The sequence below is a fragment of the Delphinapterus leucas genome, chromosome 3, assembly GCF_059928025.1.
Source record: "Delphinapterus leucas isolate spDelLeu-1000000601 "Yukka" chromosome 3, BTC_Dleu_Yukka2, whole genome shotgun sequence".
In the NCBI taxonomy this organism is placed as follows: Eukaryota; Metazoa; Chordata; class Mammalia; order Artiodactyla; family Monodontidae; genus Delphinapterus; species Delphinapterus leucas.
This window is the reverse complement of record NC_143131.1, coordinates 102789025-102811751: the sequence shown is the minus strand read 5'-3', so window position 1 is coordinate 102811751 and position 22727 is coordinate 102789025. Positions and strand designations below refer to the sequence as shown.

General features: G+C 39.6%; 1 protein-coding gene across 3 annotated transcripts in view; it reads right to left on the bottom strand.

Annotated features, from left to right (window-relative positions):
- Window positions 1-2643: 2643 nt before the first annotated feature.
- Window positions 2644-22727, bottom strand: part of SNX24 (sorting nexin 24) — a 163628-nt gene continuing 143544 nt past the window's right edge. For 2 of the 3 annotated variants that reach the window (XM_022588672.3, XM_089909230.1), the window contains 4 exons: window positions 12934-13028; window positions 11531-11563; window positions 10943-11007; window positions 2645-5362 (listed from right to left, as the gene is read on the bottom strand). In XM_022588672.3, coding sequence (XP_022444380.1) covers window positions 5295-5362; window positions 10943-11007; window positions 11531-11563; window positions 12934-13028 — 261 coding nt within the window. In that variant the 3' untranslated portion in view covers window positions 2645-5294. Of the gene's footprint in view, window positions 5363-10942; window positions 11008-11530; window positions 11564-12933; window positions 13029-22727 lie in introns of all 3 variants that reach the window. The other variant, XM_089909231.1, reaches the window with a different exon arrangement.

Below are 22727 nucleotides of genomic sequence, written 5' to 3'. Positions count from 1 at the left end.
CTGAATTCAAAATCTATAATTATCATCAAGGATGAAAACCAAAACGAAGCCAAGATGAAAGTGATTGCTTTGAAGCTGAGTAGAGAGACTGGAGAAGATAGTCCTAATCACTGAACTCTACATCCAATTCAGTTAAATGGAAAGACATTCCCTAGTAAATGGCCCAAAATTCCAGAAAACAAGGATTTTGTCTCTATTCTTTATTTATTAAAAAAAATAAATTTATTTATTATTTTTGGCTGCATGGGGTCTTCGTTGCTGCGCATGGGCTTTCTCTAGTTGCGGCAAGTGGGGGCTACTGTTTGTTGCAGTGTGAGGGCTTCTCGTTGCTGTGGCTTCTCTTGTTGCAGAGCATGGGCTCTAGGTGCACAGGCTTCAGTAGTTGTGGCTCGCGGGCTCTAGAGCACAGGCTCAGTAGTTGTGGTGCACGGGCTTAGTTGCTCTGCGGCATGTGGGATCTTCCCAGACCAGGGCTCGAACCCGTGTCCCCTGCATTGGCAGGCAGATTCTTAACCGCTGCACCACCAGGGAAGCCCTCTATTTTTAGATAACTAACACCATGCCTTAGTGCAGCAAGAAATCTCAAATGCATTTCACTGAATGAGTGGATGAGTAAATGAATACATACTCACATAGGGTGTCTATTGAAACCACTACCCAAACTTGTCTGTCATCCTTGCTGCTTCTTCAAAGAGTCCTGCTATAGACTGTTTGTGTCTGCTCCCCCCACCCCCTCCTAATCCATATGGTGAAAACTAATCTCCTATGTGATGATGTTTGGGGGTGGGGCCTTTGGGAGGTGATTAGGGATTAGTGCCCTTATGACAGAGGCCCCATAGAGATCCCTGGTGCCTTTCCCGCCATGTGAGGACACAATGAAAAAGAGAGCCCCTTACCAGACACCAAATGTGCCAGTGCCCTGATCTTGCAATTCCCAGACTCCAGAACTGTGAGAAATAAATGTTTGTTGTTTATAAGCCACCCAGTCTATGGTATTTTTGTTACAGCAGCCAGAATGGACTAAGACAAGTCCCTCCTCCCCATGGCCACATGCAATACTGTGAGGGTTGAACTGCCATTCTTTTCATAGTAGATTCTGCAGGAGGTAGGAAAGCCAATAATCACCAAAGAAGGGGAGTTCATAAACCATCTCTCACATCACTCAAACAGTGGTTCCTAACCTATGTGTGTCTCAGAATCAACTGAGAAGTTTCTCTAAGTACCCAAGGACAGACCCCAGCCCAGATTTATTGATTCAGAATTTTAGGTGACTCTGATGCACATCTCTGGTTTAGAACTATTGGTTTAGAATCTCAGAGGTTGTCAGGGATACAAGAATAGCACCTGGTATGTCTGCCCAAACTCCTCCTGCACCCTAGACAAATATCACTAATTGGTTGCTATACTCTTACTCACTGAGCCTGTATTCACTCAAAATCCTTTTCTTAAAAAAGCTTTTTAAAAAAATTGTAGTAAAATTACACAACATAAAATTTACCATTTTTTACATGTACAGTTCAGAGGCATTAAGTACACTCACACTGTTGTGCAACCATCACCATCCATCTTCAGAACTTTCTCATCTTCCCCAGCTGAAACCCACTGAACGCTAATTCCCCATTTCCCCCTCCCCCTAGCCCCTGGCAACCACCACTCTATTTTCTGTTTCCATGAGTTTGACTATTTCAGGTACCTCAGATAAGTGGAATCACACAGTAGTCATCCTTTTGTGACTGGCTTATTTCACTTGGCATAATGTCTTCAAGACTCATCCGTGTTGTAGCAGGTGTCAGAGTTTCCTTCCTTTTTAAGGCTGAATAATCCACTGTATGTATAGACCACATTTTAGCCATTCATCCATCAGTGGACACTTGGGTTGCTTCCACCTTTTGGTTGTGAATAATGCTGGCAAAAAACTTGGGTGTAGAAATAACTGCTCGAGTCCCTGCTTTCACTTCTTTTGGGTATATATCCAGAACTGGAATTGCTAAATCATGTGGTAATTTTATGTTTAATTTTTTTAAGAACTGCCATACCATTTTCCACAGAGGCTGCACTATTTTACTTCCTAACAGCAATGTATAAAGGTTTCAAAGTCTTCACATCCTTGTCAACACTTGTTATTTTCTGCTTTCTTTGGATAGTATCCACTCAAATTGGTGTGTCAGAATCCTTACCTGAGTGCTTTATGAGCCATTATCAATTGATCAGAGTTGACAAATGAGATGAAAGCCATTTGTTATTCCTAAACTGTGATCGTGAGATTTCTATACTTTTCAAAGTGAAATGACTGAAGAATTTACCATGTGGGGATAGTCACAGTGTTATTGGTGCCATTTGTATACATGGCCCGCTGTTTGAAATGGAGGAGAGGAGGAGGACACCAGGAGAAGGGACACCGGGGCTGCCATATGCAAATTTGCCAGGTGATGGAGGTTAGGCCTGAGAAAGACTCTGCATACAACAGCAACTGGGGGACATTCTGAGATCAGCCCCAGGCAAACCATCAAATCCAAGAACCGAGGGATAAGGGAGTGTGAGGGCTGTCCCCATATCCTGGCTTAAGTGGTAAGAGGATTTCTTTTCCTCTTTATTCTGTTTTCTTCCCTCTATTCTTTACTTCTTTATTGGCTACGAATCCATGCTTTGAAATATCCATGTTTCATAAAAAAGGGGAAACGGAATATATGTACAGTAAATATACATTATTTGCTTGCATGTGGATGAAATATCTCTGGAAGTATATATGTAAACCAAGAACAGTGGTTGTCTCTGGGAGGGGAACTGGGAATCTAGGAGACAGGATGGGAGAAGACTTTTCTTTTTATATATCCTTTCATATGTTTTTATTAAAATTTTGACTGTGGAAATATATTCCATCCTCTTTCCAATGTGTATTTCTGAGGTGCTGACACCAGAAAGTTCCAACTCCTTCCCAGACTCCCTTGAAGTTGGGGATCAAGAATAAGGTTCTGCCAATTGCATGTGCTTTCATGAGCTGTAAAAGATGGAAGTGGGTGAATGCCATCTTCCTGCTGCTTTAGGCTGCGGTTGCTGACAAGCAAAGTCATGGGCGTTGAGAGGCAACTGTGGTATAGGTGGTGACAGCTGAACACTTTGTTCTAGTGCCCAGTCACCAGCTTCCTGGGTGCTGCCATGAGGTAGTTACGGTAGTAAGTTACCTCCTGATCCTACGTGCTGATCCCTGGATCGAAGCTACATGTGCTGTTTTTGACTTCAATACCTTCAGTAGCAGCCTCCCAACTCCCTGAATTCCTGCTAAAGACAGAGGCTGTAGCTCCCCTGGCAGGTGGGTACTGGAAATTGCTGGAGCATTCTGGAAGTCGTGCCTAGAGACCCACCAGGAGTTCATTCCCCTCATCCTTCCAAAAGATTCTGTAAGCACTGCTTCTTATTATTCCATTCTGCTTAAAATACCTATTGTGGTTTCTATTTCCTGCAATGGAATTGAAATGGAATATTAAACATTTAAATAAAAATTAGAAAGTCATCACTAAAAAAAAAATTCAATTCTCAAAAAAGAGTAGTAGTGCCACCAAAGTTCTTGAGCAGTGTGCTACCAAAGATTCTTGGGCTTTATTTTTTTTAAAAACCCTCACTATCTATCTTGGTAAATCAACTACTTAATGAGTACCTATTGGTTTAATAGATGAGGTATTTAACAGTTACCTTGTCAGATTAGAAGTAAATGTCTATATGAATATGTGAGAAGGTGTGTGTGTGTGTGTGTGTGTGTGTATAAAGAGACAAGACACAATTTATGTTTCCAATAAAATCCTGGCAGTACAAGACATATCCAAACACTTCTTGTTCTTCATTTTTATTTAACTCAAAATAGCTAATAACAAAAACATTTAGAAAATATCTCCAACACTTGACTATTCAGTCATTTTTGGTTGATGACACTTGATTATTTAGTTCTTGCTTATTTCCAGCATGTAGTAACACATCTATCTTAAATAAATCTCTAAGAGTCTGCAGCAAGCTTTAAACCTGTATATTTAGATTCTAATCAAAAACCATGATTTAATTATTAGTTTTATATCTAAATATTTTTCTCCCGCACAGAAGCTTATTAACTAATAACCATAAATAGTCTAGCTATTAACTGGTTTTCAAGGAAATGTCCAAATATGGCACATATATACAGGCTGCATATATGCTTTTATCCTTTACTACTCAAAATCTGAATGTCTGTAAGATGTACAGTGGAGTTATATCATAAACACATTTAATTTAATTCAGTACATGAGATCAGTGAAAAGGAAACAATAAGGAATAAGGAAAATAACAATCAATCTGGCAATTATGTACCACCTATTCAATGAATGGATGCCCTCAAGTAAACCATGATGAGTGTTGTCAGTCTGGTGTTCCCTCAGTCACTGTAAGTTCATATCTGTCTCTTAGAGGGCAAGCATCTTGCAAGGCTAAGTATCATTCTAGTGTTTAAAGTTATGTGTTTTTTTCTACAAAATAGCCCCTAAACACCAACAACTTCAATTGGTCTTCAACGGAAGAAACAGTTACCTCTTCCAACACTGGAGGAAAAACCGGCTGTCGTGGATGGAGATTTCCAATATGGCACCATTCTAAAGGGCTTTCAAGGATAATCTTGAGACCCCATTTTATCTTATGTGCCGACATTAGAAGCTAACCCCTGCATATGACGCAGCTCCACTGTAATGTAAATTAAAATGCCATGATTTTAAAAATGCCCTAATATTGTCAGTATAATTTCATTTCCAGTTTAGTCCCTTCCTCACATTTGGCACAGTGTGTTTCTGTGATGCTCTCCTGGTGCCAGCACTTCAGAATGTTATCCATCACTGGCAGAGAAAAATCTCATGATGAAAAGATTAGTGTGTCATAAAATCTGAACAAAACAGCTACCAAAGTTGATCAGTCTCACTATGATTCGGGATAAGATTTTCAATTAGCAAATGGTGTGACTGAAGCAGACAGTAACTGTTTTGCTACACTTGGAGCTCCCAAAGATCTTCTTTAGCTTTCTTTTCCTGGGTTTCTAAATTGGCAGCTACATTCTACTTCTTAAACACTTGGCCTTAACCTCAGCACCGCCCTGGTTCAGTTTCTATTTTTAAAAGCACCATTCTAATGGAAATGTCCCTGCTCTGAATTAAGCTGCTGCTGTGAATTTTACCACTAGCGAGAGCCATTATGTCATAGAGTTTAGGTTAATTTGGTAGGTATCGATTTCCTTGACTACGACTGCGAAACTTGCTTCAGCTTCTTCTAGGCATGGAGGATTTCTACCTGGGCTGTAGATGAGGGTAAAATATCCCATGGAGAACTCCTTCAATAACCACATTTGGAAAATCTGAAAAACAAAAGTAAAACTGCTTTTCTTATGTACATCAATAAAACATACGTGCATCTCGTAGAACGAAACAAGGTAAGGCCTAGGCATAACTCAGGGATCTGCATCACCATACAGTTTGCCCTTGTTTCGGATGTGCCATCAGTCATGCTGCTTCGGCCTCGAGCCACTTGAGTGTACTACCAGGCGCTGCAGGAATACACGGCCAGATTTGTAGCTTATTGATTTAAGGGATGTTCTAATGGTTAATGCTGCTAGGCCCCAACTCTTTATCTGAATGTTTTCTCCCAAGGAAGATGGATTACACTGGCAATTCAATTTCTAACAAAATCTCAATATACTTGAAGGAATTCCAAGATTTCTACTGGGAATACTTTGCTGCAGTTTTTCCGCTGTGGTTTACAGTGGCCTTTAGTCCAAGTGGTCTTGAGTATGCTTGTTCTATTATACTAGCTTCTAGAGAGCAGGAGGACAGGGGCCTGCCTTCCTAACGTAAAAGGGCAGATTCCTGACAAAAGCCACACTTGTCAAAGTTGAAAAATCAGCTACATTTTTATAGGAAATGCAAAGGAAATTCAGAGGCGTATGTTATGTTGTATCTCAGTTTAGTCATCACAGCAGGTAAAATATGAACAGATAACTTGAACAGGAGAACCAATCTATCACACGGTTCAGAATTTTCATTTATAAACTTTAGTCTGCACATAATTATATCTAGGATTTAAATAAATATAGTTAATATATAAGGAAATTAAGTGGCCCAATACTTTGAGCTTCCAAATAATATGTTCACTGATTAATTCAACCTCTACAGAGTGCCTACTACATAAAACCACTTGCAAGGGGATTGGACCTCATCAGGCTCTTGGAGGAGAGGGCTCAGGAGAGGGCGCTGACGAGGTGGAAAGTCTGTGGCAGGCAGGAGCCTGAGGCTAGTGTAGCAAGTGGAGTGGCTGTAAGGGCAGGGGGGCAATTCAAGCCTGGTAAGAATGGACAGGAATTCTGGCTTTATATGAAAAGCAATGAGAAGCTACTGAGGGATTTCAAGCAGAGTGAGACAGCAATGAATTGTTTTGAAAAGATGACTGTGGCTGCCATTCAAAGAGCGACTGGAGCAAGTTCAGAGTGGTGATGGATTCGATGGTAGTAGTGAGGGATTTCATAACAGTACCTACTTAACAGGCTGTTGTAAAAATTAATGAATGAAACAAAGTGCTTGGACCTGAACTTGGCACATGGTAAGTACCAGCTATTATCACATACCAAGCACTGCCTAATTACTGGGAATATAAGTAAGTAACAGTGCCTGCCATGGAACTTACATGCTAGTCAGGGAGACAAGTGAATAAACAAATAAAATGTGTTTTTGGGCTTCCCTGGTGGCGCAGTGGTTGAGAGTCTGCCTGCCGATGCAGGGGTCACGGGTTCGTGCCCCGGTCTGGGAAGATCCCACATGCCACGGAGCGTCTAGGCCCGTGAGCCATGGCCGCTGAGCCTTCGCGTCCGGAGCCTGTGCTCCGCAACGGGAGAGGCCAGAACAGTGAGAGGCCCGCGTACCGCAAAAAAAAAAAAAAAATGTGTTTTTAAAATATCTCCAATACACAAGTACTCAATTACTTTTGGTTGATGACACTCACTTGATTTCTTAATGTTTGCTTTTACCCAACATGAAGTCACATAATTTTTAATAAAACATATCTTTAAAAGTTTGCAGTGGACTTATACCTACATACTTAGATACCGATCAAAAGCCATGACTCAGCTAAGTTAATTTTAATTCCAAACACATTTCTCACACGCAGACGTGTATTGATACCAATAGCCATAAATGAAGCTGTTGATTAATTTTCAATAAAATGCCCAAATTAGACATATTACATGCAACAGCATATATGCATTTATCCTTTACCACTCAAAATATAAGAGTCTGCTTAAGGTTAGTGATATCATAAGCTTATTTAGTGTAAACATTCTGATCCAAATCAGTAAGTTCAGCAAAAAGGACAAAAAGGAAAATAACATGAAATACTTTGGGTAATTCTACAGCACTCTAATAGGTCAAGCAGTGGTTTAAAGGCAAGGAGAAAAAATAAAGCAGGGCACGGGGCCAGAGAGTGATAGGGGACGGGAAGGTGAAGAAGGACCTTTGTGCAAAGATGCCATTTGAGTGAAGCGGTGTAGCAGCCAGCTGTGAGGGTGTCTGGATGAAGAGCAATCCCACAGAGGGAGCAGAGCATGCCCAGGCCCTGTGCTCACTGTCCAGCAAGCGCTAAGCATATGCTAGATGCTGGAGATTTAGAGGGTGAAGGTGACAGAAGGAGAGAGAGAGAGAAGGCAACACAATTTGTGATCATTGTTCTAAAGGAAGCAAATAGGGCGCTCTGATAAAAGTGAATGGAATAGCGATATTTTATAATGAGGTCCACCAACTAGTAACTGATGAGATAATCAGAGGTCTTTTTTTTTCCTCATCTGTTACAGTTTACTCCACTCTAAACTGGATTTTGGCTTCATTCCATGTATCATTTGATACAATGTCCATCACTGCTTAAATTACTCAGAAAACTGCCCTTACCTTTGCTTCCCTTTGAGAGGTGATGAGAAGGAATGTGATTTGGGAAAGGTTTTGTTGGTTTTCATTTATTTTTATAAACATTTATTGTGAAGCTTAAAAAAAAAAGTAAGGGGGTGGAGGGGCTCTTGGAGGCTACTTGAAAGGAGAGCCAGCAAAGGCTCCCTGAAGATGCACCTGAAAGAGGAGAGGGCCAACAATGTGTGAGGACAAGAGGGTTCCAGGAGGAGGAAACAGCAAGTGCCCTGCGGGGAATGAGTTCAGCGCATCTGAGGCCCAGAAAGAACTGCAGTGTGGCTGGACCAGAGTGTGTGAGGGGGTCCCGGCAGACATGTGGGCCAGGGCCAGCCCACGGGGGGCCTTTTCAACCACGGTGAGAGTCTGGGGCTCACAGAGGGTTGGGATAGAAAAATAGTATTGTGACTCAGCTGTATACTCAAGGCCATCAAGGCCACAGCAAGGAGATTGTTCCAAAGAAAGTAAAATGAGAAGAGCAGAGGGTCTAGGACAGACAGCCTTCAGGAGAGCTGCCAGAGCCTGGAAGAAAAGCAGGAAGGTGGGAAAGCCAAGGGGAAATGGTGTCTGAAGGAGGGGAAAGTGGTCAGCAGTGGCTAAAGTTAATGAGAGGTCAAGGAGGAGGACTGAGAAAAGTCCACGGAGTTTAGCCACACTGCAGTCGCTGGGGACCTGAGCCAAAGTTATTTCGAATTCCCCAGAAAACTCAAAACGAAGGCCAAAAAGCATATGCTAAGAGAATAATGTTTTATTTTTAGCATTTTATATGAGGATAGTGTTTAACTGTCAGAATTTTAAAGACAGACACTCCTCTGATTTTTATGGGTGTCAGTGTATCTGTGAAGGTACTTCCAGATTCTGTACCTGGAACAGAAACCTCAACATTTTGTTAAGAGGCCTTAGAACACGAACATGTGATGCAAGTAAAATTTATCTTTAAATTAAATGCTAAAGAGTTGCAATAATGTATCACTAGTATAATACTTCTAAGACAATAGGAATCTGATTTATGACATGGGCTCAGCCAAAGTTCCACAAAAGGAGATGTAGTGGCTGGCTCTCTCATACTTCGTTCCGTCCTTTACATTAAATTCATGACTGACATTTACTCTCAAGGAGGAATCCCCTTTCTGTGCAAGTTGTTCAACTACATCAATATTCTACCAATGATCCATACCTCTTATTCTGTCTAACTCCAGACATTTGCCCCTGAGGCTCTTTCCCAGAAAGTTCCTCCCGTTCTTCATGGTCAAGCCAAGTGCACAGCACATGCTGCTTAAGAAGTTAGATGAATCGGATTTAAGGATCATAAAATATCTGCCCTCTTCCAGGAAGCATCCTGGCTACTCCAGTCCACAGTGATCGTTCTACTCTCTACACTTTTATAGGAATTTCAGTCAAATGCTTAAAATATCTGAGCAAAAACAATACCTGGAGAAAGTACTTGTGGAACCATTTTTAAAAGCTAGTAAGAATACTTCATAAAACACTGCCCCATACAGAGTGAAGTAAGTCAGAAAGAGAAAAACAAGTATCATATATTAACGCATATATGTGGAACCTAGAAAAATGGTACAGATGAACCGGCTTGCAGAGCAGAAATTGAGACACAGATGTAGAGAACAAACGTATGGACACCAAGGGGGGAAAGCGGCAGTGGGTGGAGGTGGTGGTGTGATGAACTGGGAGATTGGATTGACATGTATACACTGATGTGTATAAAACTGATGACTAATAAGAACCTGCTGTATTAAAAAAAAAAAAGGAAGTTCATTTGGTTGAGAAAAAAAGACCACTGCCCACTTAATCCAGACTAGGTTACATCATGAATATTTGTTAAATGTAACATCTTGTTAACATAATATCAACTAACACACCAGGTATATTTCTTACACATGGGAAGCAAATGTTAAAGAAAGGGGATTATTCCTCACTGAAGGGATTTTATAGAGAAAATACTACGAGACCATATTCATGTGTGGTTGTATAGCAAAGGCAGCTTTCTTCTAGAACGGTCCCTCAACAGAGCGGGGCTGTGTCCTAGTCGGCCTTCTTTAAACTGATAGCTAAGTGGGTGATCTGAGCACACAAGCATCCCTGCCACAGAGAACAGTCCCCTCTCTCTTGCTGATGATAAGGTTGTATTGTCAGGATGTAGGAATGGTGTCCATAGATAATTTATCTATTGCTATTTAGCTGCTATGCTATTTAGTTACCCTCAGAAACAAAGGCTGAAAATTCACTATATGCAAAGAGCACAGAAGGAGAGATTAGGCAAAAAGGGATCCACTCACCAGACCTGTGAGACTGGGCAAATCAGGGACCTCCCTGAGCCCCAGTTTGCTCAGGAGTGAATGATGATATCTGCCCTGCCTATTTCATGAGGCTGTTAAGGAAATTAAATGAGCTAATGTCTGAGAACGTACTCATGAAGAGCTGCATATCAGGACACTTTGAGAGACACTCTGAATCATTTAAATTTCTTGGCACAAAGAAAGGACTCGGGCTAAAATACCAAATTACATGTACGCTTAAATTAATTCATTATACTTAAAGATACAACTTTAAAAATGTGTATCTGACTGTCAAAGATGCTGTTATCTAAATGGAAATGGAGATACGCATGGAACGTATATACACAGCTTTTGGAAAGAAGCATTTAAAAAAAGGACCGGAACCTTGGATTCAAACCCTAGATAAAAACCAGCAGAAGCCAAAATAACACCACCCCCAAAATTAAGGACAATAAATCCCTTTCCCTCTTATTACTCTAATTCAAAACAGCCTGGCAAGAGAAAGAAAAATTACATTTCCTCCTGAAAGGCCTGCCCCAATTAAAATTCTGAATGTCTCTTACACCAAGAGCACTGGTTTATTGGCAGATTATTAAGCCCTGGCCAATGTCACTCTGTTAGACCTGTATTAAAAACGTGGTTTATGTGGTGTAGGGTCAGATCAGTAAAGAGCTGTTAGCAGATGACAGGTTTGATTACCGCTGGCTGCAGGCAAGACGTATGGATCCCTGAGGAACAGCAGCACCGGCTGGTGGGACAGTTTGCTGGAAAGGTCAAGAACAGGCATGTCAGCATCAGGGGACGATGGTAAACAGAAAACACTACAAACTAGCTTTGAGGGGATCAAACTGCTGTGCGGGGACACCTCAAGGTTTATGTATCTAACGGTACGGGTGAATAATAGCAAGCAGAGCTGGAGGGACAAACCAGCAGTGCGCCCATCTTCCAAACATGTCTTTGTGGAATTCGAAGCAGATAGACAATCTATACCATAAATCACTGCTGCAAAGTGATTTTTTTTTAAATCTTGTAGTACGATTATTGATGAAATGTATTCTTATTACTTGTATGAAATAATGTAGGACTTTATTCCTCTAGCCTTAAAATAGAATGGTTACTTCTGTAACTTCCCATCAAATATTTATCGTCTTAAAATCAATTTTCTAGCAAAGGTTTTCAAGAAAACCTTGACTTGAAACAATCAGATGATGGTAAGTAAATGTTTAACAAAACCTTAGTCTTATTCTTGGTTTGTATAACTCCTGACTGACTGGTGTTTGTTCTTACCTTGACTCTTCAGATTCTGTCTCGTCAAAAGATCTAAATTTTTTTTAAAAAGAAAAGAAGACCATAAAAGTTGGGTCAGTATTTATGTCAACAAAGGAAGAAAGAGCCAGTATTCTTAGAGCTCTGAATTGGGAGACATTTTGAAAAGAGACTTAGGTATTTTCACAGAGTCACAGCGTGGCTGATGCCTCATTCTAAGGAACCCCAAGGCTGCAATATTCTTGAATTTCAATTTTCCTGGAGATGACTCAGAAATCCTATGGTTTTGCTTTTGGACTTATATAATGGAGAAAAGATTTCACTCATTTCATTCCCACTATCTCTTCTTAAAAAATACACAACTACATATGAAGCCCAACCTCCCAGCAAATGCACCAAGCTGGAACAGGAAGCACTGACCATACACATGACTTGGTGAGTGCGGTGTACGATTCTTGTTCTGAGGTGACTGAAAAGTGGCCCCGAGTAAACACTGCTGGTGAGGGAGCTGTGACAGGTGTTAGCCTCTCATCCAGCGGATGGCTGGGTTTTAACACAACTTTGGGTGTGGTTAGCTTGAACATCTTGTAGTTAGTGTGAGTCATTCAGGCAGGTCTGGAGGCAGCAAGAAAATGGATAGAACCCTCTCCCCAACTTGGATCTGCAGAGACTTTGTGATGACGTGGTTCTTTGTAAATAGATTTAACATGTAAGAGATGTTGCCGACTGCCTTCGGAGGCCAGATCAACACAGGTGCCAAGAGCTGGGCGAGTGGCTTGTTTCAGAGTTAATTCTTCAGAAGAACTTTTCCCAGTTGCTGCTGATATCAGATGTCTGGTTTCTTGGTAGAGAGGGATTAGGATCTGCAGCCCCCTCATTTAGAAGTTCCTGAGGGAGAGGCAGCAGGACAGTGGGGAAAGAGCTTACGCCAGAGGCCTGGGCTCTGCCAGCTAAAAGGTAAGCGACCTTAGGAAAGGCACTTTATTCCTGTGTCTCAGTTTGCTCAACTCTAAAATGAAGCGAGTTGGATAAAATCACTTCTAAGATCATTTACACCTTTAAAAATTATATGAATAAATGTGCCAAGGGGATACAGTCTTTGCACAAGTATTCACAAATAAACATTAGTCTCTAAATAAGCTATCTAGATTTATAATTCCCATCATGTAACACCATTCCATATAAAAGTATAATTTAAAAAGTCAATTCTTCAAGTTTAAACCTGAATTAATGAGTGTTGGTCACCTGGCCACAAGACTCAGGAGCAATTCCTTTGACTACGAGCAGGGGGCGAGCGAGTGCTGTCCCAAGCCAAAAGAATGGGTGTGGCCAGGTTGGCCCTCCGCACCACCTGTGTTATCTGTCAGGCCAATAAGTGATTGAAAAGTAACTTAAGATACACGTCCAATAGGTAAACAACTCACCCACAGCTCTCTGCCTTTGGTAGAGAGGGCAAATGTCGCACATTTAGGAAATCAAGAAACAGTTTGGGAAGTTCTTCATTTTCTAAAATGACAGCCTGTGAAAGCAGAAAACAATTAGAAAGTGAAGTTTGCTAGGCAATCAATCAAATAAACTATTTTGAAAAGTCATAACCATCCATCAAAGTTCTTACCAGCATTATTACCCCAAAGCAAAATTACCCACTTCACCCACCAAGAATTTAGGCCAACACACACGTTATTCAGTGTCAGCAAATGCTCCATTTTATCTATTCTTTCACCCAAGCAGCATTTACGGAGCATCTACTATATATACTTCAGATGCTGACGGGGGGCAAGACAGCCAGGCACCAGGTAGACACAGTTCCTGCCTTCATGGAGGTACTAATCCAGAATGAGTATTTAAAAAACCTGGGAACATCAATAATACTGCTAAGAGAGTTACATCAAGTTTTCCTTATTTAGTGATAAAGTGATCTGAAATTGTGTGTGTGTGTGTGTGTGTGTGTCTATCTACAAGAAACCACTACTGTTCAGGAAATACTATACACGGCTTTTTTAACTAGAAGATTTAGTCAAGATCCTTCAGCTAACACCTGTTTCAGCAATAGGATCAACTGACATTTATTGCTATTTGGACAGCTCCACTTAAAGGGTCAGTAACAGTTTCACCACTAAGTGTAAATCAGTGTATATGCTGAAAAAAAAAAAAATCTATAGAGTTCTTCCATTTAGGGAGCTCTGCTAAACAGCTGCCATAATGGCATAACCATGTCAGTTCTCAGATATCCAAATTATGCAATTTGAAGGAGAAATCTAATAGAGAACTGTAAGAGTGCATTTTCATATATATTTAGTTTTGAAAGAGTCTGCCAGAGCAATGATTGTACCTTTGCTCCCCCCGCCCTTTTTTTTTACGAAGACCACGGGAAAAGCATCAGACATTGTGCAATAATCTCTAAAATTAATGTAACTATTCTTAAGGGTCATTTTTATAATTTACCATGGCTTTTTTTCCCCCGGTAAGTACATATTATTTAAAAAACAATGAGAATTGATGGATATATATACATTACCAAATGTAAAATAGATAGCTAGTGGGAAGCAGACGCAGAGCACAGGGAGATCAGCCCGGTGCTTTGTGACCACCTAGAGGGGTGGGATAGGGAGGGTGGGAGGGAGGGAGACGCAAGAGGGAAGAGATATGGGGATATATGTGTATGTATAACTGATTCACTTTGTTATAAAGCAGAAACTAACACACCATTGTAAAGCAATTATACTCCAATAAAAATGTTAAAAAAAACCAAAAAAGAACCCAATGAGAATTGATGCTGAAATGTCATTCACTCAGCTGATCAGGAACAGCTATGCAAGGTGATGCAAAAGATACATAACACGTGAAAGAGGTCAAATTGTGTGTTTCTTGTATACACATAATTCTATATAATGTATTGTTTGTAGCCATAATTTACATCTGGAGCTGCCCCATTTCTTACCATGTTTTGGAATTCTGTTACCCAGTTCAGGACATATAAATGGAATAAGCTACTACAGAGATCGCCAGTGCTAGCACACTGACCTCTGTACTATACTAGTGCTCAACCGTCCTGCTGTTCAGTCCCTGGAGAGGGGTAATCTGGAGATCCAGCCTTGTCTGGGGCTCTTACTATTCCTTACATGGCCATTGTGCCCACTGAAGTTTAAGAAATAAAAAAGAGGAAAATAAAGATATTTGGGGTAATACTTTATTCGTTAAACAAATATTTACGGAGCACCTATTATGTTAGGCACTGGGATATGGCAGTGAATACTACAGGTCAGTAGAATGTGGGCTGGTGGAGAAAATTAGTGATAAACAAGTAAACACACACATAAGTTAAACTTGCCTTAGAATACAGTGACACAGAATCTGCACTCTCTAAATGCCTTCGCATCCATCCCTCCATCTTTCTAAAATGTTTACTTTTTTCTTGATTATAAAGTAGAAAAATGAAAAATTCATAAAATGGGGAGAAAAAAAAAACCCCTCCCCTATCCAGGGGCATTCTTCCATTACTATTTCTGTTTCTTTCCTTCAATCCATTTGGCTTTCATCTAAATTTTTATCTATCCGAGAATATTTTTGGGGTGCCCAGAAGGTCATTATTTCAGTGTCCAAAATCAAAGGTTCTAGGAATCATGATACATATGAAGTTCCAAGGAATTTTTTTTTGCCATAATACAAGTTGCAGTGATTATCAGCTTGTACTTGTAGATATCTATTTAAGAGGATAATACCTATTTGAATAATAAAGCTTAATGTTGTAACAAATACAGAGCTGTTCACCCTGGCAATAGTTTTAATTATGTGAACAAGTGGTAGCTTTCAGATTAAAAAAAACAGGGGGGGGGGTAACCATTATCTCCACCCCCATCTTTTAAAATAAATTAAATCAATAACAAGTGTGGGACACTTTTAATGACCTGAACTACTTAATTTCCAGGATCTTTAGACATGTCATCCATCACTGCAGCATGGAGGAAGACATCTCTTGAGTGTTCGGGGGTGGGGGGGGTTACTTTCGTTTTATTAATGCAAGATTTAGGGAATTTTAACAAGGTGAATTGTTTATTTGCCTTGACAGATTGGCTTACAATGCACTGACTACATCTACAGCGTGATCATTAATGACAAAAGACAGGCAAAAAGCTGTTTACACTGCAACACCGGGACAGGAATTAATCCTGCTCAGCCTCCCCAGAGTACGCCAAATAGATGATCATGTTGTTTTAGGTCAGATATACTAGAAAAAAAGAATATCGAAAACTTCAAAAATTTGTGAGCATTTTTGTTAAATTATTATTCTCAAATAATATTTTCTATAAAACAATGACCAATGTGGATTTCAGGATTTACAGTTGTAAGAAAGCAGCACTGGCGGGGGGAGGGTGTTAGTCAAGCTTTCGGTTATGCGGCGGGAATATCTCCTAAACTGCTAAGAAGGCTTGTAAGAAAATAATTAATACTTAAGCCCAGAGACAGAGTATAATAGAGTAGAATTTACCTAATTTAATACATATGTATAAGTGAAATGACTGTCATTAGTTAGTACAGAGATGCAACAGAGAAAATGTATTAGGTCAACCAAATCTTTTGGTTCAGAAACACATGACCACGTTCCATGAGTGACCCATCAGTGAAGGGGGGCCTCACAACTGTTTCATTTAAATCCTCTTCAGTTTCTTGAAAAGCTTCCGCTCAAGAAGAACCACTCCTTGACGCTGCACCCTGGGCCATCCCACATGCTTGGGACCCTGGTCTGGTCTAAATCACCGGACCTATTCACTAGATAAGCTTTTGATTAAAAAAAAAAAAAAATATATATATATATATATATATATATATAAACAACATTTTAAATATCAAATAATATTTCCCTGTTGTTTTAGCTTGCTTATCTTTATTTTTGATTTATCTTCAATGGTAAATTGAATGGTCATTTTCATTCTTTACAGAGGCAAGTGGTGTAGTGGGAATATGTAGTTTTAGAGCAAGACCTGGGTTTGAGTATCTCCTCTGTCTACCTTAAAGGTCATTGTGAGGATTAGGTGATGTCTCCAAGAGTCTCTGGCATGCAATTAGCATTCGATAAATGTTAATTCTGTTTCCTTTGAATTTTTTTGTTGTATCAGTTCTCAACCATCTATTTTCTTGGTTTTGGAGGTTTGGATTATTGTCTATCTAACAAACAGAGCTTCTTAGTCCTCTACGATTCGTGGATCCCTTTGAAAATGATGAAAGCTGAGAATCTTGCTTGCTGAAAAATACACACACATATATAATTGTGCTGCCACTGGTAGGGGGTCCAATAGGCCCCTGACAGCCCAGCCAAAGATGCCTGCTTGTAGCTCTGATGTGGCAGCAACGCTGCTGGGCACACTTTTCATTTGGCCTGGAGCCTGAAGCACTGCTGGGCCCGTGCTGGATGCCAGCTCCCCAAAGGGCACGCTAGCCTTCTTGTTTCAGTTTTCTACCTCTTTGTCAATTAGAACCCCGCTGGAGTGTGTGCTGCTTTGCTATTAGAATTCATGAGTGCTTTCAGCTTTAGGCTGTGGTTGAAAATATTTGTCTGGCCGTGTCTGGTGAAGGATTTTTTTCTGAAAGTCCAAAATCTACTGCTGTACCGGATTTAGAAAGCAGTTCATATTTATGGCTTCTACGTCTTCTAAATATAACTCTAGAATTCAATAAGCTGTGGTGTTGAAGGTTCCCAAAGTTAGCAAAAAAGGAGGGAAAGTAAGATTTAAACTCTATTTCTACAGAGTACAGCTGATGAAGCACTAGTACGCCACACCTGTTACGAGATGGGCATTTTGAACCACTGAGCAGTGATAGGTCCCAGGCCTGGTGCTTTCTAACTGATTAACTAATTACTCTGATGGTAGAGTCCTGACACTGCATGCAAGTTGGAATGCATGGCTGGGTAGCTAATTTACACAGTAAAACATCAGAATTCAAAATGAGCATAACAAGTTGAAGAAAAAGTTGGAAATAATCCCATTAAATCTTACAGGTTAAAGTACTGAGTCAAATACTGTAAGAGGCAGAATTAATGAATCTCCAGATGCAAGTTGGAGAGTAGGTCACAAGTGCTGTTGGTCACAAGTGGTAGGTCAGCAAGAAAGTCCTGCTTCCACAAAGGTGTAAAATGAGCTGAGCAATCCTCTCACTCCACTGAAAGCAATATTATTTAATCCCCAAGTAAAGGGAAATAAGAATAAACTCAGGAAGAGCTAGAGGCAAGCAATGAAAATGGCTAAAAGATTAAAATAGTGTCCATATGAAGAAGCCACTCAACAGTGGGTACCAAGCATGGAATGAGGTAGTGGAGGACCAAGGAGATAATGTGGTCTTTAAGTTAACTAACCATTCTGTTAAGGAGGGTGGCAGTTTCCAAAGCTGCTGGAACAAGAAGAAACTACTGTCCAAACCAGCAGAGAAGGAATCTATCTCTAGCTGAAGCCTGTGCCATAAAACTAGGAAAAGTGGCACATGCATGGGAAGAGTAGGAATCATAAGAGCTTCTAAATATCTGGGTTCTGAACATCTTTTAGTTGCTCTTTCATACACATGCAGGCTGGAGATGCTACAGAATTAACAGAAAACCACAGTAATTTCCAGCCAATTTACCACTTAGAAAGTACACAGGCTGAAAATCAGGTTGTTATTAAGATGCACAAAGGAAATGGGGCTAAATCAAAGAACTGTAACAAGTGTGTGATATATTATGTAACACACTTTGCTAAGACTACATCCAACTCTGATAAATATTAAAATGGGCAATTGAGTGTACCTTGTAAGAAGAAAAAAATAATTATTACTCTTTACAACCATGTTACTCAGTTACAGAAGAATAAATAACTTTCCTTATTATAGACCAGAAATATCACTCTAAAAAAAGAATAGAAAAAAAATCTCTATGAAAATATTTACCAAAAAATTGCCTAAAGGGAGCAGAAAAACAATAGCATTGATAGCAGCATCCTCCTCCAGCTCAATGTTTACTCCAGGAGAAATGTCTCTTTTATTGAAAAGGTGCAATTATCATCATGTAACAGAAATCACAAAATCCCGATTTTTCTACATTATCAGCTTTATAAAATCATGTTCCCAAAGGATACCATTGATTAGTTGCACATGTTCTTTCTGTGACATCCCAAATACTTAATTGTCAGTTATCTTTTCTTCTTCAGTAAGTAAAATGTAGTCACAAAATTACAGAGGGACCTGTTCTGCCTTAACCTTCGCTAGATGCCATCATGCAGTGGAAAACACTGGTAAAATATCACAGGATAACGCCGTCCGAAAAGGGAGACATATAAACACTGTAATGATTTCCCATGAGTTTCCATTTTAGAAAATTGTCACTAAGGCGAGCATAAACGGTGACATATCTCCACTGAGGACACGGTGAAATCGAACGCTGGCATTCTAGTTAGGTCCAAACCTACCCAGCAGCCAATTATAACAGGAACGGAACATCTTGCTGAAAACTTGGACAAGACCACTTTGCTAACCTTCCAAGATCACTGCACAAAGCTGCGCTGTTTTCACTGATTTGAACCTTTTATTCTCTTTTCAAAACATTAAAAAAAAAAAAACCACCACATTTCTTCCCATTGTCTATCAAGGTTTTTTAACAACTGCAAGGAACCTCTCAGTCATAAAAGCCAGGGTACTGAACTAAGTCGGGAGGTTTCCAAGAGTCCTGAAAGCTCTTTTCCTATTCCACCTTGTTTGGTTTGAAATGCCCGACGGTTGAGGTGACAAAGTTCATGACAGTTTTTCCTCTCTTCACCAGGAAAGATGCTTCACACCACACCTGCTTCAGAGGTGCAGCTAAGAACAGGGAGGGAGAAAAATCAATACCTCCTCACGGCAGTAAGTGGGCTGCCGTGTCCCTGTCCTCTGGGAACAAAACCTACCAGCTCACAGAGGCTTTGCCGTCCTCAGTCCTCCACTTACCCTTCCCCAGCACTTGCTCACAATTTCACAAAATGAACCACAGTAAGGCTACCAAAGGAACACTTTTTAAAAAAGTCAGCTGGTAAATGGATCTAACGAAGGCTCATGACCACCTAAAAAATAAAAATCAAATGTGCTCTGGAAGAACGCAGTGTACCACGCATCCTTCTTTGTGTGTGCCACACTTCCCAAGACACATCTCCTCGGTGTCTGGTGAAAACTGCACCATTCATAGATTCAAATAGATATCTGCTATCATTTCACAGGGCTTTACAGACTATCTTGCAAGAAATCTGAGGACTTGCACTAAAAGCTGAAGGCTGCTGACAAGGGCCCATTTAAAGCGGTAAAGAATCTGTGCAAAGAAACAAAGTCATTTGGCTTCAGAAAGATTTGACAGAAGAAATCTAATTTCTGATAATATGGCTAAAAAGATAAAACTAACCATGGAACAATAGCAACTGGAAAACCAACCATCTTTTGAAGTATTTTAATACCAAAATTTATGTCCTGTGTTTCTGGAATATCTATTCATAAAAAAGACATTTGTTTACCAGGTACTAAGTACAACCACTGGCACAATGGGGAACCAAACAAACATGGTCTTGTCCTCCCAGGACGTACAATCTAGTGGGGGAGATGGATGGTTTTCAAATAATCACAGTGATGAATGTGAGATTACAAACTGATATAAGTACCTTAAAGGGAAGTAAATCCCTTCTTTAAGCAACAGTTAAAAAAAAGCACCCTATTAACCTGTGAAGTACTAACAAAGCTTCCCTGGGAAAGTGACCCTTGGGCTGGGAGTTGAACGAGCTAATAGGATAAAGGGAGTGGGGTATTTCAGATGCAAAGCACAGCACACTGTTCAAAACACAATGTGTTCAAAGACTTGTGGAAGGTGGAAGCGTGGCATTAGGAAAACTGAAAGGCCAGTGAGGCTGTGCCTGAGGAAACAATGAAGCTGAGCAATAAAGTAGGAGAGCCTGAGCTGGAGAGGTGGGGCAGGACTTCTGCGTTATGTGAAGGATGACTTGTAGTTTGACTACAACTGGAACAGCAGTGGTGTTCCTCGGATCCAGTGACTGCATTATAGCCTCTCTTTGGCTGTCCCTAAACAGCTTCTTAATCTACTGAGTTAATTTTAACCATTAGATTTTCATTTCATATTTGGTTCCTTTTCAAATCTGCCTGTTCTGCTTTTCTTAGGCTCATGATCTTTTCTTATGCTTTCAATTATTTTAGACATTTTAATTTTGGGTTTCCATTCAATTGTCCTTTTACTTGAACTTCTTGGGATTTAATCCTGTTTTTGTGTCTCTCACTCATAGCTGTTCATTTTCTTCTGTTTTGTAGGTTAGGTTCATGAGCTCATCTTCTGCAGGGCTTTATCTGTGGGAAAGGCTAGGCCAGGTTCAGGGAATGCCCCTCCCCACCCCCACAAGTGGTTTTGCTTCTGCTCTGAGGAAGTACAGCGCTGAATGAGATGTAGTCAGCTTTGTGAAATGATATATTAATTTTCTAGATTGGAGGCATGAGATCATGCAGATACAGAAACTATAAACCCTAAACTCTCATGAAACATGGTTGAGAAACTTTGTTAGGAAAACTTTTGTCCATATTCAACGGATTTTCATAGGCCAATGGTCTCCAAAGTGGGTTACAGAGATGTGGAGAGTTAAATAAGATAATTAATTGTGATTCAGAAAAACAAATGTTAAAAAAGATTGAAAATATATAAGAAAAAGATTTAAAATAAAAAATAACGAAAAAACTATCTTTTCTAATTTTTAATGGGTTTATAGCATTACAAATTATGCTACATTATTAAATATGCATATGTTGAAGTATTATGCTCAACTATTTTTTGATAAGGGTATATAGTCCTAGGTCAATAGACTATTACTCTGACTACAGTGCATAAAGAGTTTATAAGAGCCAGTAAGGCCCAATCTATCGAAACAACACTACTGAAACAGTCTACCTTAGCCTTGGTTATCCTTTTACTAGGGTATAGCTCTATTATAAGAAATGCCCTTCCCACCTCTTCTCAACAGGCCAACTCCTACTTCTCCTTCAAGTTTCAGCTCAAGTGTTACCTCCCTTAGAAAACATTCCTGAGACCCTCAGGTTGGGCTAAGTTATCATTTTTTATGTGTGAAATAAAAGAATCATTTTATGTGATGTGATGATTAATACTGGACTGAGTCATATTAACTTTCAACAATTTTAACCTACCACAAAGGGCAGTTTTCATATAGTTTATAACAACAATATTTATTTAACACCTGGTCTGTGCTGGGCTCTTTATCTTATTTAATTTTCACAAAACAATGACATACTTTCATTATCCACATTCTACCTATGAAGAATTTGGGGCTCAGAAAGTCTAAATCACCTGTACAAGGTTTCTTAAAGGGTAAGGGTTCAGGCAGGACTGGAACCTAGGTCTCCCTAGCTCTAAAACTACTGATCTACAGATGTACCTATTCACTGAGTCATTCATTCATTCCATAAATATTTACTCATGTTTATGCATGCACAACAGCACTGGGCTACATAGTTTAATTCTTTTCTTAGTAAATTTTATTGGAACCCTTTATCTTTTCCAATATATATTTTCCTACTGTATTTATAAATTTAATGGAACCCATAGATAAATTTAATGGAACTACTGAAATTTAGCTCCCTTAAAATACATTTCTAATTTTCTTTGGCTTTAAATTTTTGCTTAACATCGCAACTAATTCTTATAAGTATATAAAGACTCCAAGAAGAAGAACAATAAATTCCATTAATTTCTGTCCTACATTAAAAAAAAAAATTGAGGATAAAGCAAAAGCAAAGACCAAAATTATCTGGCCTCACAACATTTCAAAACCTATTTGGCAACTTCTGACCTGTTCAATTCTTCTTTGACTGGGTAAAATGCTTTAAAGCCATATTTTACATACTTTTGATCCATTTAAATTACCTAACTATATGTTGAAGAACAATGTGGCTCAATTACACATTATAGATAACACTAGATTTATGAGGCATTTTCTTGATCTTCAAATAGAGAAAAAAAAATTCTAAAAGCAATAATAAACTAGCTACTTACCTATAAGTCAAAACTAAAATCAGGGGACTAATACATTTGAATAAAATCATGTATTACAAAGCAAACCAAAACTGACTTAGTTATTCAAACAATATGGTAAGACACCAATTGAAATACAAATTATAGAATATGCTTATGGAAGCGCTATCTTTTTACTTTAAAGAA